Source organism: Zalophus californianus, chromosome 10, assembly GCF_009762305.2.
Source record: "Zalophus californianus isolate mZalCal1 chromosome 10, mZalCal1.pri.v2, whole genome shotgun sequence".
Taxonomy (NCBI): domain Eukaryota; kingdom Metazoa; phylum Chordata; class Mammalia; order Carnivora; family Otariidae; genus Zalophus; species Zalophus californianus.
In genome coordinates this window covers 95,252,530-95,270,363 of record NC_045604.1, presented here as the reverse complement: position 1 = coordinate 95,270,363, position 17,834 = coordinate 95,252,530, and the positions used below count along the sequence as shown (strand labels likewise).

General features: G+C 47.9%; 1 protein-coding gene across 1 annotated transcript in view; it reads left to right on the top strand.

Annotated features, from left to right (window-relative positions):
• GTF3C1 (general transcription factor IIIC subunit 1) overlaps positions 1 to 17,834 on the top strand; it is a 71,586-nt gene that overhangs the window by 5,965 nt on the left and 47,787 nt on the right. Inside the window, exons 3-6 of the mRNA XM_027609858.2 lie at positions 3,017 to 3,193; positions 3,811 to 3,954; positions 6,002 to 6,098; positions 10,431 to 10,554. Coding sequence (XP_027465659.2) covers positions 3,017 to 3,193; positions 3,811 to 3,954; positions 6,002 to 6,098; positions 10,431 to 10,554 — 542 coding nt within the window. The remainder of the gene's footprint in view (positions 1 to 3,016; positions 3,194 to 3,810; positions 3,955 to 6,001; positions 6,099 to 10,430; positions 10,555 to 17,834) is intronic.

Genomic DNA, 17,834 nt, shown 5'->3' with positions numbered 1-17,834 from the left:
GAACAAGAGAGCACGAGTATGTGTGCACGAGGTGGGGAGGGGCAAAGGGAGAGGGAATGAATCTTGAGCGGGCTCTGCGCCCAGTGCGGAGCCCCACGCAGAACTTGAGTTCATGACCCTGATATTATGACCTGACCCAAAATCAAGAGTCAGATGCTTAACTGACTGAGCCACCCAGGTGCCCCCGTACCAAAAGTGGTCCGAAGTGTTTATTCACGTCACCCCTTCCTCACCAGACCGTAAACTCTTTGAGGGCAGAAACTCTGTCTTGTTCATGGCTGTATCTCTAGGATCTAGAATATGCCTGGCACAACATCAACTCCATGTTGCATGCATGTCATCAATCAGTGACTGCATGTTGACTGATTGATGATCCTGTTGGGTGTTGGAGTTATAACCCCTGACCTGTGTCATGACATCTAAACTCCCCGGGATGGCATTGCAGGGCCCTTCAGGATGTGGACTCCCACCGACCTCTTGAGCTCTCCTTTCTTGCTTGCGAGCCCACCCCAGACTTTCCAGCCAGGCCATGCCACTTGCTTCCCAGGACAGGTGTGCTCCTTCATGCCTTTGGAAACTTGCAGGTTCTGCTTCCTTGTCCTTCACCCACCCCATTGACTGCTAATTCTGGAATCCCCTCCTATGGGAGTGTTCCCTAGTTAGGATGCACACGTTCTGTTCACACACACAGGCTAGAATGGAGGCTGTGCACATAATGGCATTTCATAGGCTCGACCACCAGAGTTGCTGTCTACCAGCTCTTGGGCCATAGCATAATTGCTCACTCTCTGGACTTTCTCCTTCAGTGGACTGTGAGCTCCTTGCCGGGAGATAACACTTTTATTTATCTTGGTATCTCTGGTACTTTGCATTGTGCTTAATCAGTATTTGACATCCTGGCTGATGACCACACTCAGCAGTTTCAGCCTAGCAGGAGTCACTGAGTCAGCTAACTGGAAATGTTGGGATTATAATGTACAGTGTAGTAAACAAATCTGAGTGCATTTGAAAAGCAGCAGACCTGTTCCCCTGTTTTCAAACTTGATTTTCCCAGCTGACCTCTTCCAGTTTAACTTGTCAGCCTGTTTTGAGATGAGAGAACATAGATCCTAAGTATATAGATCCTAAGTCTGTGACATGCAGACACAGGAAGTGGATGGATTCTGCAGACCTCCATGACTGCAGAAGACTCATTGTAGGTTACACACAATGCCAACAAACCTGCAGTGAGTTAAAAGGAAGACAACCCCTTTGATCTTTTAGCCCAGTTGGTGGTAGAAGTGAAGTCTGCTGGTGTGGGGTAGGAGGAGGGAGAACGATCAGACCAAGGGATATGATGGAAGAAATTCATTTTCTCTGCCCAGTCTCCACCACTTAATGACTGAGACTCCATCACAGTGCCTTATCTGCTAATCTAAGCTGACATCTTGGGCAGATTGGCCCACTCCATTCACACACTGTCAGGGTTCAAGCCTTGCAGCCGAGATCCCATGAGGGTGTGCTGGCAGAGAACCCACCACTCACTCACTCCTTGGCATCGAGATAACACCCACTTGGAAGCACTCCCTTTCCCAGATGAGTCACCCAGGGTCCATGCATAAGAGCTCATGAGCTACCAACCTCTCATCTTGGGCCAGCATCTATTCTCTTTCATTGCTCTGTTGTTTAAACACCTGACCACAAGGCCTGTCTTCCATCACGTCACTCAGTCTGAAATACCTTGCTAGGCAGGACATATTCTTGCCCTTTATTTTCACACCCCAGGTCAGTAGGTAGGAACTGATGGTTTTCAGCAGACTACAGATCCACTGATCATATAGTTGCGGACAGGCATACCTCATCTCGCTGTGCTCGCAGATGCTGTGTTTTTTATAAATTGAAAGATTGTGTCATCCCTGCATGAAGCAAGTCAGCTGGTGCCATTTTTTCCAACGGCATTTGCATATTCATGTTTCTGTATCACATTTTGGCCATTTCACAACATTTTGAACTTTTTCATTACTATATTTGTTACGGTGATCTGGGATCCATGATTACACTTTCCTGAAGGCTCAGATGATGGTTAGCATTTTTTAGCAATAAATATTTTTTAATTAAGGTATGCACTTTTTTTTTAGTCATAATGTCATTACACACTAAATAGATTACAATATAGTGTAAACATACTTTTAAATGCAGTGGAAACCAAAAAATTCATGTGACTAGTTTTATCACGATACTTGCTTTATTACAGTATTTGCTTTATTGCAGTGGTCTGGAATCAAACCCACAGTATCTCAGCTACACCTGTATTTTTGACTTTGAAATTTATGTCTAGTTCCATAGGTTGGCTCACTCACTTAACAAATATTTACTGAGCCCATACTCCACAACACAATCATTCTAGGCACTGAAGGTGTCCTAGTGAACAAGTCAACAACATGTCTACTCTTTCGCACTTAAATTTGAAGGGAGGAGACAGACAAGAATGTCTGCAAAAAAATATATATATATATGTATATATATACATAGCCATTTTTAAGTGTGCTAGGTACTGTGAAGAATATGGCACTGGTTGGAGGTAGGGAATAGACTCTGGCTAGACTTTGAGGGAGACCTGAGGAGATGATGTCTAAGCAGTGGCCGGAATGATGAGAAGGAATCAGTCTCCTACAGATGGGGGGAGGAGCACTCAGGCAGAGGAAGCAGCTTGTTTTGGGACCAGCAGGACCATGGAGGGTAAGAAGCAGAGCTGTGGAGGGTGCATAGGTCATTCCAAGCCCTGGTGAGGAGCTGGGGCTATGGTTTGAGTATCCTGGCAAGACCATGGAGGGCTTCACACAAGATGACAAGGTTGGCTCTGTTCACCCCAAACACCAGGCAGTTTGGGGACAGAAACCTCCTTGCCAGGGACATTGTAAACCTCTAAGAAGTGGCATAAGTTGACGATCCTCTAAGGTTCTGTTTTTTTCACATTTTGATTTTTCTTAAAATCACTTAAAGTTATTTCTTCCATGCGGTTGTTTCTGATTTGCAGGTGGGGAAAGAGACTGATCATCGTTGCCTCCCAGGACATGCGTTACAGGGCCTTGATAGGCTTGGAGGGGGACCCTGACCTGAAGCTCCCCGACTTCTCCTACTGCATTTTGGAGCGATTAGGCCGGTCCCGGTGGCAAGGGGAGCTCCAGCGAGACCTCCATACCACTGCTTTCAAGTGAGGGGATGATTTGCTTCTCTCCTGAAATGCTAGGACTCCCCCGTGATTGTGCCCTGCCCCCCATCGCAGGCCCTGGTGACTCCCCTTCCCCATTCCTCTCCGCCCCTTTGCAACTGGGGCAGTCTGCAATCCATGATGATTGGGCGTCAGCGCTTTGTTTTTGAAGGGACCCTGGGGCAGCCGTTTAATTAGTGTCTAAACCAGACCGCCCTCCAGCGGGAGGCCAGGGCAGTGGGCATAAGTTGGGACCATCGGGCAAACCGGGATGTAGAGTGACCTTACTCATTGGCCACTGCAGGACTGGGGACCCATATTTGATGGTGTCTTCACTAACCCTCATCAGTCATCGCCCACCCCAGCCATCCTGTCCAGCTTCATTTCCCCAGGCCTCTACCTGCATCTCCCATCCACCTCCGCTGGGGGCCTGGGGGGCGCTCAGGTTGAGGCAGGCCTGTTCCTTTCAAGGCCATTGTCTCACGGTGACTGTTCCCTTGGAGAGGCTGGATAGGAAGTGTGTGCCTTGAGCACTTACATTCAAGTGAGAGGCCCTCTACTGTTGGGTGAAAGCCACTGGTAAAGCAAAATGACACAGCCACACACTTCCTCTCCTCCAGGGTTGATGCTGGGAAGCTCCACTATCACCGGAAAATTCTGAACAAAAACGGGCTCATTACGATGCAGTCACATGTGATCCGATTACCCACGGGAGCCCAGCAGCACTCAATTCTCCTCCTCCTCAATCGGTTTCACGTGGACAGGTACGGCGTGCAGACACCAAAACAATTTGTTCCGGGGATATTTCAGCCATGTGGATTAGATCTGTGTAAATTGGAGAGGCAAAATCACATAATGACCACAGCTTTTTAAGAAAGATATTTACGGTCTATTTCTGATTATGAAAATAAGTCATGCTGATTTAGAAAATTTGGAGATAATACAGAAAAGGAGAAAAAAATCCTATAACCCCACAGCCCGGCAATAGGAACTGTTAAATGTGTTGGTGAAATTTTGGGTGAGTGTAAAAAGAATAAGTCAAATTAGATTTGTTACAGTGGCAGAATGGAGATTGAACTGTTTCCAATTTAAAATTGGCACGTTTTTCCGACATGAAATTCATTCAGTCAGCCTGGATGGTGAGATGGGGAGGTTTCTGCTAAGTGAGTCCTATTCGTGATGTTGCTGTTTAGCTTTGTGTCCTAGTCCGGATGGTACAGCAAGGTGGTGAGATGTGCACATTATCAGAGAGCCTCTGGGAGTGAGTCTCTCTTTGCTACTCCCTGTTGGGGTGACTGCCTGGTACAGGAATGGGGGAAAGAAATGGTCCACCACCCTTTAGAGAGGCCTCAGCCTGTACTCCAGCACCTTGTGCCCTCCTTGATGGGAGAGGTGCAGCGACCAGGTTGGGGAAGAGTTGAGCTCGTGAAGGACCTAGAATACGTGGCCCTTGGGTGGGTGAGTAAGCTGTGCCCCCGAGTGCGTGGCCACCAGTGCCCTGTAGTGGAGGTAGGCAGTGTTATGGGAGACTTGAGGGGCAGTAGGCATTCCCCCTTCTCTGGGCCACGGAGAACAACTCTGAGTCTCCCCTAGCCAAGTGACAGACACCTTGCCCTTTACCCAGTGGCCTGGTACATCCTCCAAAAGGGAGGTGGGTGAACACTCAGGATTCAGTGTAAGTTTTACAGTTTACAGTGCCCACTACATAGCACCGGCCTGGACCCAAAGAAAGTACTTAACATACATGTCTAGGCAAACTATTGACTGGATTTCCAGGAGTAATGATATCACTGTATTCCTGTCAAAATTCTAAATTCGTCTTCAAACCTATGTTTTAGAACTCCTACATTAGAGAGGATCGTGCTTCGAGAATTTGCATTTTATTTATTTATCTTACTATCCATTGGCTAAATACCAGTATCAGCAGACTCTTCACTGGTGTGTGGCCTGTGTCTGCAGAGAATATAGGTGGCAGCTGTGGGTGGCAGAGAGAACAATGGACTAAGTCATTTGTACTTGACTTGGGTGAAGTCACATGAGCTCTCTGAAGCATGGTTTCCTCTTCTGGAGTATGGCCACGACACAGTGCCCAGTACTAGTCCATGTAGAGTAAATACCTGCACCTGCCTTTATTCATGCGTTGAGAGGCAGTCAAAGTGGAGACGTGGGCATCAACTCTGAATCCCATACCTGTGCCCTCCCTGCCCCCAGGCCTGCAGACACTTAAAGCCAAGGTCACCTTCCCCAGGCACCCACAGTCCAGGAGCCTTCCACTCTCTTTCATGGCTTCCTGGGTGGCCATTAGCTTGGAAGCAGTCATGATCCTACACAATGAAAATGGGGTGGAAGGTGGGGTCGCTCGTGCCAGGGAAGTCAACAGCGAAGAGAGCCCTGGATGTGGACAAACACCTAGGTTCACCTCTTGAGTCTGAGTTTTAGAAAAGCCCGTGCATGTCTTTATGAAATAATCCCTTTCTTCACCAAGTGAATCGTACAGAAATATAGAAGGTGCTTCCTAAACGTTATGGTATTATAAAAATGTAAGGCATTTTCAAGAATCATGACAGCTGCAGCTGAAGAGTCTAGTTGGTAGGCTGTCACTGCTTAGGTGCCCTTGCCCTTGACTGAACCACTCAGAGCCATGGTCTCTGCCCCGCCAAGTGCGGAATGTGGCCGGATGATGGCTGAAACCTAGGACCAAGGTGGTCTGGTCTGGCATGTTGTCATTTAAGTCTTGCCTTGTCATCTTTAAAAAACAGGTGCTCTTTAGCAATAGGTTTGAAAAGATGAACTGTTTTGTGTTTCTCACAGGAGGAGCAAATATGACATCCTCATGGAGAAACTCTCAGGTGTGCTGAGCACACGGAGTAACCAGATGGAGACCCTGGGCAGGCTGAGGGAAGAACTGGTGAGTGCCCGGGGCCACCCGTGTGCTGGGCTGGAATGATCTGTGCCGCAGCCTGGACCTCCTTGTCCAGTATGGGTTAGATGACTGGCAGTTGGAAGCTGTTAATGGACTTGACTGCCCCTAACCTTGAAACAAGTGGGGTCTTCCTTAGTTTCACAGGATCAGAAAGTACTCAGTCCCTTATTGAAGGCCCATTCCCCCCCGCCACCGTTTGCTCTAGGACGTGCTTTACAAGTTCCTGCGGACTGGGAGATCTGGGCATTTAGGGGTGCTGCCGTAAGCACACTTGGAATTCTGTCCCCCCTGGCTTGATATGGAAAAGGCATCGTGACTTTGCAGAGAGTCAGGCGAGATGATGCAGGGAGAAAGCATGGACTGGCCACCTTGGTCTCTGGGCCTCCGGAGTAGAGACAGGGATGAAGAGGGGAGAGGAGGAAAGCACCGAGGTGCCTCTTGCTGTCTCCAGGATGATGAGAACAGTCTTCAGCGGAAGCTAGGGAAGAGCCCGCATGGGAGAGGGGAGAGAAACGTTACCCTGTAGGTTAGATGGCAGAACTGAAAACCTAAAGTTTAAAGTCAGGCTGTTTGGGTCATAGTGATTAGTCCACAAAGGGACACGGTTTGGAGTCTTGATTATTGGCCCCAGGATAATCCTTGTTCCTCACCTTGTGGTGCTGCATTGTGGGTGAGCCCCAGTCTCTGATTCCATCGTAGAGGGAAATGGACCTCTTCTCTAATGCCAGATCTACTACATGCCCAAGTCTCTTTAAAAGATTTTATTTATCGGGAAGCATGGGTGGCTCAGTCGGTTAAGCATCTGCCTTTGGCTCAGGTCACGATCCCAGGGTCCTGGGATCGAGTCCCATGTCCAGCTCCTTGCTCAGTGTGGAGCCTGCTTCTCCCTCTGCCTGCTGCTTCCCCTGCTTGTGGTTGTTCGCTCACTCTCTCTTTCTGACAAATCTATAAATAAAATAAAAAAAAGATTTCATTTACTTTGTGTGTGTGAGCAGAGGGAGGGGTGGAGGGAGAGAATCCCAAGCAGACTCCCTGCTGAGCATGGAGCCCAAGCCAGGGCCTGATCCCATGACTCTGAGATCATGATCTGAGCTGAAATCAAGAGTTGGACACTTAACTGACTAAGCCAGGCAGGCGCCCCATCCCAAGTCTCTTTAAAGCAGGGCTTATGAGGCTTATGGGTTGGGTTTGGCCTACATGTTGTTAAAAGTACATTTGACCTAGCATTTTTTTTTAAATTGAGATTTCACATAAAAATCTAAGTTTCCAGCTTCCTTTGAACTATCAGAGGCCCTGCAAGCCTGAACCTGGCCTGCAGTCTCTCATGACAGTAGTCAGCTTGAGGCAGCTATGCAATGTCTCCTCCCCACCCCGCCCCCCGCCCGGCCCCTTCCTTCCTGTCACCTCAGACAGCAGGCCTGTGTCATTTGTCATTACACATGCACTGCTGTTTGTGGTAAGAGATATTTTTCAGTATTTGAGTCTCTATCAAAAGTGGAAAATGAAAGACTGATAAAGCTTCCTCAGGGACCCTAGTAGAAATTAAGAAAATTCCTACTTGCTTACAAAACATTCTGCCCCCTCTGTTCCTTATATTTCTTGTCCAGCAGACATTGCAGAATGAAGCCCCCTGCCCAACTGGGTCACTCAGGCATGGGGAGTGCGGGCTAGTCTGGTCTCAGGTCAGCCCTGTGGACTAGCTCAGGAGAGTGCATTGTTCCATTATTTATCCGGCAAATACTTTGGTGAGCACTTAGAGTCAGAACTGTGTGCTGCACCACCACGACAAAAGTTAGTGAGGGTGACAGGTCTCATGCTCTCATGAAGCGGTGTCACCAGAGGGACGGATGTGTGAACTCACACTTAGGCTAGAAGCCTGTTTCGAAGGATGACGTCGAGCTCCATGAAGGATGCACTTTCTTCTGAGAGCTGGGAGAAGCTTTAGAGAGCAAGTTCCAGTTGAGCGGGGCTTTGAAGACGAAGTGTTCCCCACGTAGAAAAGAAATGGCATTTCGGGCCCGGGAGAGCGGCTTGAGCGGGTGTGTAGGAGGTGCAGTAACCCAGCCACAGTGTGCTCAGGCGGGAGCTGCGGAGATGCGGCTGGGGAGGGCAGTTGGGGCCAGATGAGAGAGGTCTAGAGCGCCAGGCCGAGGAGTTGGGTTGTGGCCTTCAGCCTCATATAAAGTTGCAAGGAGAGAAGAATGTGGTGGAAACGAACTGGGAGAAGGAAGAGAGATTGGAGGTGCGGGCAGGAGGTGGATGCTGCTGCCTCAGGCCGGGCCCTGGGTGGCTGGCCGCTAGAATCCTTTGGGGTGTCTCAATGTGTGAGTGACTGAGGCCAGGATGCCAGGGTGGGTGGGTGGGTGTGTGTGTGTGTGTGTGTGTGTGTGTGTGTGTGTGTGTGTGTGTGTGTGTGTGTGTGTGTGAATGAAGGAGGAGGAGTCTTGCTGTCCTGCCGGAGTGATTGCACCTCAATGAAATGGACAGGGCTCAGGAAAGCGGGGAGCGGGCCTGCTTGTTTACTGCTGAAGCCCCACCAGGCGGACGGCCAGGGGCAGGCCCACGGTCGGCGCTCAGTAAATGTGGAATGAATGCCTGAATAAAGTAGGGAGTACAGAAAGAGGAACACGTTGGCAAGAGGACGAGGAGCATGACAATTTGACTTCAGGATTTATTGAATGTGAAGATCTTCTGGGACTTTTCGCTTGGCGAGGTCTTGTCGGCAGCTGGAAATAGGGTCAGAGAGAGCTGAGCAGGACTTAGTGAATAATTAGCCAGTCCGTGAGGTTGATGCCATGAATATGGATGCTGTCTTTTTTGGGGAGTGGGGGAGGCTCACACTGCTCCTTTCCCTTTTTTGCTGGGCAGATTGTGTGAGTCCCTGATGGCAGCCCCCCAGAAAGTGGGACTGCATCATCCTCCCTCGCTTCGGATGGTCCAGGACTTAGGACCATATGTTAGGGGCTGGGGTTTGATGGATGAACTTCCGTAGGGTCTTTCAACGGTGCTGGGGGCACAGCTAGATTAACGACAGATCCCATTTCCAAGCCGGTGCGTTTGGATGAGCCATATGTGAGTCATCTGTATTTTTTTGATAGCCATATGCTCTCCTGCCCAAGGGCTGGAACACTGGCTAGTCTGAGAGTTGATCACACATACGTGGCGGCCGCAGCCTGCAGACATATGCTCCCTCTCTCTCCCCCAGGGGGTAAGAGGAAAGCCGGGAGACTCCACTAACAGCTCTTGGTGGTGAGGGCGTCCTGTGGTTCTGTCCACAGCTTACAGCAGCCGGAACTAGCCTCACGACTCCACTGGTTACAAAGGCAAACGCCAGTAGCAGCCCGGATGGATATATGAATGAATGCAACAGGCCAAGTATAAGAAATGGTTTTGCTCTCGGTATGGATTCAAGAAATACTTAGTTTTCTTCCTGACTATTGTAAGAGAAGACAGCACATAACTGGTGACAGGTAGGGACTGACCTTTATCCCTGACATGCAAGGGGCCCATGGGGCCAGTCTTGAGTTGGGCGTGCCTGTCCTGGCTCCCACTGAAGGCTGCAGATCCGCAGTTCCAGGATTTGTTGCCGGACTTTTTCCAAGTGAAGCCAGAACCTACTTTTTTTTTTTTTTTTTTAATTAAAATTTCACTTTTCAACGTTGGCAAATAAATCACTTATTTTCACAAACGTGTGGTGGGAAAACTATGGCCTACGCTGGAAGCTGCTTGGTGACCCCTGCAGTTAGGAGCACATAGGGTCATTTTGAACACATTGCCTCGCAGAGCTGTGAGTGGTAGGGTGCATGCACTCCTCCTCATTTTGTGGAAACTTCACTGATAAACTGTTTTTTTACACTCCATTTTTTTTCTATTTGTTCCATTGCCCAGGGGCAATGTGCGTGCTTTGTGAGAGTGTGTGTGTGCACGTGCATGTGTGTGTGTTAATGGCACACTTTAATGGTTAGAAAACCAAACATTGAAAAAGTATACAGTGAAAAGCCGCCTTCTAGCTCTGCCCCCCTCCCCATCTGCCTCACTCTCATCCCTATGTATCCTTTCAGGATCTTTGAGCAAATAAATCTCTTTCCCCCTCTTGTAATAGAAACCATTTATAGAATCGTTTATTTAGTGCTCTGGACTTTGTTTTGTTTCCTTGACAACATAGCTTGGAATCTTTCCTCCTTAGCCCCTCCGGTGTTTCCTCGTTCAAGAGAATCGGTTAACTTGGGTCCTGAACTTGTGCTCATTGACGTGACTTCAGTGGTTGCAAATGCCTCGCTCTCATCTGATAGCAGCTCTTACATTGTGTTTTGGCAGGGGCTGTGTGAAAGGACATTCAAGCGGCTGTACCAGTACATGCTGAATGCTGGCCTTGCGAAGGTGGTGTCCCTCCCCTTGCAGGAGATCCACCCTGAGTGTGGGCCTTGTAAGACAAAGAAAGGTAAAGGCCGTCTCAGCCTCTGTCCCCTGGGCTGTGCAGACTGCTTTCACTTCTCCCTTCCAAGTCCCAGCCTTTCTCTCTTCCCATGTTCAGCCTTGCAGTGGGCTGATTTCACGTTTGTTCGACTCTTCCTTCCTCAGTGCCTCCCTTAGGATCTCCTATAGCGAAAGTGCTCGGGAAATGTTCGCTGAATGAAAGTAATCCTAAGTGCCCGCACACGTCTCTATGTAGATTTCCCTCCAGCATCTCAGCTGCATGGTGTCCAAAACCAAGTTCATCTTTTCCTTCTTACACTAAACCACTATTCTTTCCAGCATTTTGAAAGTACCGAAGCTGTGTTGCATGATCTCAATATTCTGTAGCCCTTGCAAGGTAGGTGGTAGTATCACCTTTTACATATAAGAAAATTAAAGTTAAGAGATACGAAATCATTTACATAAGGTTGAGCAACCAGTAAGTGACAGATGTGGGATTTGAAACTTCCAGGAAAGTTAAACTAAGGACTATAGACTGTAAAACTTTAAAAACCTTCCTTAGTCCTTTATTTTTCCCTATTCTTGATTTTTCTTTATGCCATGCTGTTCCTGACCAACCGAAGTCATTTAAAAAATTGAGGTCAGAGCTTTCAGTAGATGATGATAGATAGGATATATATGTATATCTGCACTTTTCCCAAACTCTTCCCTAGTGATGACAAGGGATATAAAAGGAATCAACCTGTAGGTGCAAAGAGACTAGGACAGAAATGACAGCAGAGAGTCGTCAACAGGATTCAGATAGTGACAGACTGAGCAGCCTGGGGAAGCTTAATGACAGCAAAGGGCAATAGCAAACAATTGATGCCTCAAAACCTGAAATAAACAAAAAATGTGGGGATTCCAGGTACCTTTGAGCACAAATTTGGATGGCGCCAGAGATAAGCGGGTTGGTTGGCAGTGTGTATGAGAAGCTGCTGCTTCCCTAGGTCCTGTCCCCTACTTTGCATAGCCAGGTAAGAAGCCCTTTCCCACAAAAGTCTGGCCTTCTCTACTTCTTTCAAGATAAGATGCATTGGAAGCTTTTTGGATTCACTGACCCACCTGGGGACAGGGTGGCATGCTGAAAATGGGGACACTGAAACGAGAGGGTCCTCTCACTGTGGTTCCAAATTTGGCTCCTGAACAGTGGCAGTGAGACTTAACCATCCCCTAGGCCAGAGGCTGGAGGCTACTTTTCTGTAGAAACCGACCAGTCCAAGAGAAAAGTCTTTTAGTTACTGAAATTTATGGGTATCCCAATAAAACAGCTGGCCCCTGCCCGCTCACCCTACATGGAAGCCCACACAATGGCTCCCTCCCCCTCCCCCTGCACAACACCCAAAACACAGGCTTTGGGCAGCAATTTAATGCTTCACCAAACGTTTGAGAGCTCTAATAGGAATGTAGCAGAAACAAACAAATGTAGGAAATAGAAACAAAGTGAGGAGCAGAGGAAAACGTGAAAGAACTGGCAGAGAGAAGACATTGCATCCATGAAAACAGTGAGAAGCTCTCGAGGGATGTGCAGAAAATAAAAAAGCTCTTGGAAATAGAAGAAATGTGACTATTGCAATAAAAGGTTTAGCAGAAGGGAAGGTAGTGAGATAAAGTCGAGAAAAATCTCTCAGAAAAACTCAAAAGAGGTGAGAACAGAGCTAAGTTGAAAATAAGACGCTACGCCTAGAAGGTCCAACATCCGCACAAGGGGCTCAGGGGGAGAGACAGACCGTGTGCAGAGGAAGAGAGGAGACAATGAGGAATGACACAATCGATTCTCCCAGATCTGTAGGATGTAAGTTACAGAGCAAAAGGCCCATCAGGTGCCTAGCACGAAGAACACACAGAACCCCACACCAAAATCCAAAATCCTGGGACTTCAGAAACCTGGAGCAAAGGAGCCTCCAAAGAGGAGACAGCAGACTTCCTGGTAGTAAAAGCTGGGTGGTCTTGAAGCAGCACTTTCATTGCACTTTCTATCTGGAGCGCTCTATTCAGCTTTCGCCTTGATCCACTGTGAAAATGTGGAGATTTCCATATGTGCAGATGTGAAACAGTTTATCTCCCATCTCCCGTGTTCCCTTTCAGGAAGCTGCAGGAGGATGTAGACCATCGAACAGCAGACTGAAATGAGGCGGAAAAAGTGGGGTCCATGTCATGGGGGAGACCAGGAAAAATGTGGGGAGGTGGTGAAGGGAAATCACGTGACAGGCACCACGGCAACCCGTCCACAAGGGAGCAGGGCAAGAGGGCTCTGGAGGGATGGAAGTCCATGCGAAGGATCAGCTGCCTAGTGAGTGTGAATGTGTTTAGAGAAGGCTGTATGTCTGCAGAGAGTCTGTGCGTGAATTAGTGACAGGTACACACAAAACCAAGCCAATGGGAAGAAAAGAAGTTATTAACGCCAAAGAAAACCAAAAGGCGTACAAGAAAAAAAGGTCAGGGCCTGTATGCTTGACTTCTGGACATAGCAAGCAACCTAAGGAGGCTGGCTTTGTTACCACAGCTCAGGAGAGAGTGTACTGAAGGGGGACAGACCACGGCCTACCCAGTGAGTGGCTCGGTGTGTGTGGGGGGTCGGCAGTCACATTTGTCGAGTGACTATGAACTGCCAGTCTGAGGGGCTCTGTCTCATCCTTCTCCTCCATGTCTGGCTTCCCCGTGTCTGAGCAAAGTTTGTGGAGGAGACATTAACACAACAGGTGAATAAGCCAAGGAAGGTCCCCCCTGGGGTTTGGGAAAGCCCCTAAAGGGGACCTCACCTTGGAATCCGTTCAGTGCCAAGGCACATGTGACTGGTCAAATGCCTGGAATCCCTCCAGAAAGGCGGCCCCAGCCTTTTCAGTAGGAAGAAAACCAGGAAGTACGACTGGGTCCTGTGGCAGGGAAAAGAGTCCCAGAGGTGTTCTGGGGACTTCTCTGAATGCTTAATACTGTAATGACCTGTGGGTCTGTTAATCATTTTTATTTCCTAATTTATTGGAAGGAAGACAGTAAAAATAAACAGACTGGAATGGTTTCATTTTTAAAGAGAAACTATGAAGGAAATGCCCTTAAGAACCTTTCTTGCTGGGCAGGTAGCCACAGAGCGAAGCTTCTCCCAGGCTTGGGGTCCCTGGATATTTAAGCCAGCCCCTTGCAACTAAGACACCAACCAGAGTGAACTTTGATGTAAGATAGCCCTGGATCCAAATTCTCACTTCCTGTCGGGTGGCCTTCCGCAAGTTTGGGCCCCTCTCCGCCTCAGCAGGATTATCTGGGGATAATAATGCAACTTCACAGAGTGTCGTGGGGCTTAACAGAAGACAGCAGACGCAGCAGGGGCCACAGACTGGCATGGCCACATGGAGCAATGTATTTGGCTTGGCTCACGGAATTTATTTTCATTGAATTCATTGCTGGGCATTTAAAAATCAGAAATTGTACCTAAAAGTCAGCCTTTCAGCTTCCCTGCTAAAAATGAAATTAGGCAATATTAAACTGCATTTCTTTAATAACCATCGGCCAGGCAGAGAGATGCTGCCTCCTTTCTACGGGGCCCACCTTCCCCATCCCCCCAGGACGCCCTGCCTCCTGCTGCGTCGCCCATTGCCAGCTTTACTCTGGTGTGTATGTCACACAGAGAATGGTCCCCCTTTTCTCGAGGCCAAGTGCTGGGAGGAGAAGAGCCCCGAGACTTACTACTGATGATCATGATGGCTTTAACTCCTTAATGCGGGGTTAAGTGGGCAGAACCCTAAGACAGTGACCATCAGAAGTTTTAGATAGTCACACAGCAGCACGGTGAGCCCGTTCTGACTGTTGAGGAGGCTCATCTCATTCTGGGGGTGGTCTTGTTACCCACCTCCTGCTGTTCACGCTCATCGGCTGGGTTCCCCTCACTCCTTGTGTCACACCGTGACTCAGGTATTTATAGTTGCGTGACTTGTTTCCAGCTAGGTCGGGAGTCCTTGAGAGTGGTGGCCTCGCCCCTCACGTACTTTTATCCTGAGGCCTTTGCAGTATCTGCTCGGAACAGAGTAGCTGCTAAGTAAATGCTTAGCAAATTTAATTGAATTAGGCACCACTTCAGTTCCTCTCCTTGTGCAGGAGACAAGGGATGAAGGCACAGTTTTAGTCTTTTTTGCCTTGTGCTTTATCATCCCAGTTTAGAGAATTAACATAAACCTTCCCTCTAAGGCATTATAGAGCAGACAAGACTTAAATAAAGATGATGGATTACTTCATGTAAATGTACAGGTGTGCCTGGATATATATGAGTTGTTTCTAAAAGCTGTATATAAAGAGTTTGAATTTGGGCATATTTCAAGTATATTACAGGAAGACGCAGTGGTCTGCTTTGCAAAAAAAAAAAGAAAAAAGCCTTGGTAATGAAAACAGTCACCCTGAACTGATCTGTTCTGCAAAATTTGGATTATATTCTTCAAGTGTTTACTAGTCATACCGTGTTAATCATTTGGACTGAGATCAGAAGGGAAGAGAAATAGAAGTTAACTTTGTGATTCTTCTGAAAATGAGGGCCAACTGGAAGCAGGTAGTTGTGTGCCCTGGGGCCAATGATGGACGCACTCAGTCAGCAGGTTGTCCAGGATCAGGCCAGCACGTCCAGCACTGAAAAGGATGGGGAAGGGGTCCGAGCACCTGTATTCCCGTTTATGATGTAGACTCTCCCCATAGCTATTAACTCATGACCCTTAAAAAGAAAGAACAAATTCAAAAAAAAACAAATTCAACAAGATTACAGGACACAAGGTCAATATACAAAATTCAGTTGTATTAACAATCTGAAAAAAAAATTAAGAAAACAGTTCTGTTAGCATCACAAAGAATACAATATTTAGGAATAATACATTCAGACAAAAGTATAAATGTATAATCTGAGAACTACAGAACATTGTTGACAGAAGTGTAAGATCTAAGCAGATGGAAACGTCCCTTGTTCGTGGATCTGGAGATTGATTTATTTTTTAAGATTTTATTTGAGAGCACGAGTGGGGGTTGGGGGAGGAGCAGAGGGAGAAGCAGACTCGCCGCTGAGCAGGGAGCCCAACGTGGGGCTCAATCCCAGGATCCTGAGACCCTGACCTGAGCCAAAGGCAGATGCTTAACCGACTGGGCCACCCAGCCTCTCTGGATCTGGAGATTTAATGTAGTTAAGATGGCAGCACTCCCCAGACTGGGAGAATCCCAGCTGACTTGTGTGTAGACACTGACAAGCTAATTCTGAAGTTCATATGGAATTGCAGGGTACCCAGAAAGTTAAAGCAATCCTGAGAAACAAGAATCAAGTATTGTAGGAAGACTTAAACTTCCCGGTTTTGAAACTACTGCAAAGCAATAAACCAGTATGGTACGGGCACAAGGATAGACCGATGAAGGAATAGAATTGAGAGTCTAGACGTACACCCACATGCCAGTGGTCAGCTGATTTTTAACAAGGGTGCCAAGACCGTCCAACGGAGAAAGAAGCCAGTTGCAAAAGGCCATTGCTGTAGGATTCCGTTTAGAGGAAAATGCAGAGTGGGGAATCTAGAAGTAGATTAGTGTTTGGGGCTGGGGTGGGGGCACCCACGGTGCCAGCTACCAGATCTGAGGTGGGGAAGATGTTCATATTGGACTGGTGACAGATGCATCTACCTGGGGAAACACTAAACCACCACGGATACGTACAGTGCACGAGGTGAATGGTGCGGGATGTGAATCATAACCAGTAAAGCTGTTAAAAATGAACACCAAGAAACTCTTGTAACAGTGTACAGCAAACTAAATTAAGATCATTAAAATGGCAAAAAACGACATTTGAAAAGTTATAGTAGAATTAAAGTATACAAGCTCAGGAAAAAGAAATGAGCCATATCAAGAAAGATTAAAACACAATAAAGATAAAAGTTTAAAAGAGCTTTGAAACCAGGAGAGTAGAATTAAAAAGAATGAAGATCAGAAACACAAAAAGGGTAAAGGGTGAACATAAACATGAAAAGAATAGAAAAAGATTGTCAGGAAAAAAAAAGATTGTCAGAGCTGAGTTTTTAAGGCCTAGAAAATTAGTGGCGTTGGGGGGGGGGTTGGAACCAGTAAAATCAGTTAAAAATAGCAAGATCTGTCAGTTAAAAGTGGCAAAGTTGATAAAGGATGCCAGCTCAAAAATGAAGGGGAATTACTCTCAATATTTAAGACAAATAAACAGACATTTTAATATGGCAAAAAAAACTATTAGAGGCAAGCACCTAAAAGGTAGAATAAGGAGTAGATCCTCCATGGCGTTAATTCCAGACCTTGAGTCATGTCAAGCAGGGCCTCAGGCAGCCCTCCCACTCCCGAGGGTCTCAGTACCTGCAGACAGGGTCCTTGTTGGGACATAGTCCTTTCCTTGTGGCTCCTCTGTGGCTCTCCCCAGGAGGGAACCTGTCCTTAAGCCTGCTGACCGTAAGGGAACGTCCCTCGACCTCCCTGAACAGGAGAACATGCCTGTCCCCTCTGCACTGTGGGAGGTGCAGGTGGGCGGCAAGGGTGAGGGGCGTGGGGCAGGGGGGGTATTCTGCAGAGTCGGGTGGGGGCAGGCGGCAGTAAGTGTGCCACACACAGGACCAATATGGGGAGGGCCTGGCGAGGTTGCCCTCAGGGTTTGAAGAGGCCAGTACAAGGACGGGTGAGCGCGTGTCTGGCCTCCCAGGTGACCAGCTGGCCACGGGCTGGCAGAGGGCCAGTAAAGTGACAGATGTGTCCACCATGCTGGGCACCACTACATTCTTAACCGGTGCCTGGCTCAGAGCCCTCAAGAATGGTTCGCTGCTGTCCTGCTCAGCCCGGCACGGTTTCCACCAGCCCTGTCCTTCTGTGGGTCTCTAAGAACTTCCAGGGACCTAAACGAGTCAGTCCCTGACTCAGCCCAAGGGTTTGGGAGGTGGTTCTTGCACTGGGTATTTAATGGTAGCTCTGGAACTCTCAGCCGGCCGAGAGCATTTCTCCAGTGTCCTAAAGCTTGTGAGTCCTCTTGTATGGACGTGATTTGTCAGCACCCTTGTTAACCTTGTACAGTTAGCAAGGGGAACTTAGGTTCCGTGGGCTTATTTTAGGCCACAAGAAAGAGGAAGGCACCAGGGGAGATTCTGCCATTTTGTTATGCCATTTTGTGGACAGTCTCGGAGCCCAGGGAGAGGTGGAAAAGCCATCCAGATAATAATGCCAGGTTCTGTGCCAAGTGTTAGTGCTTGATTCTGATCCTTTGGGCTAACCCATCAAGTGGGCACTGTTTTTTCCCTCCAC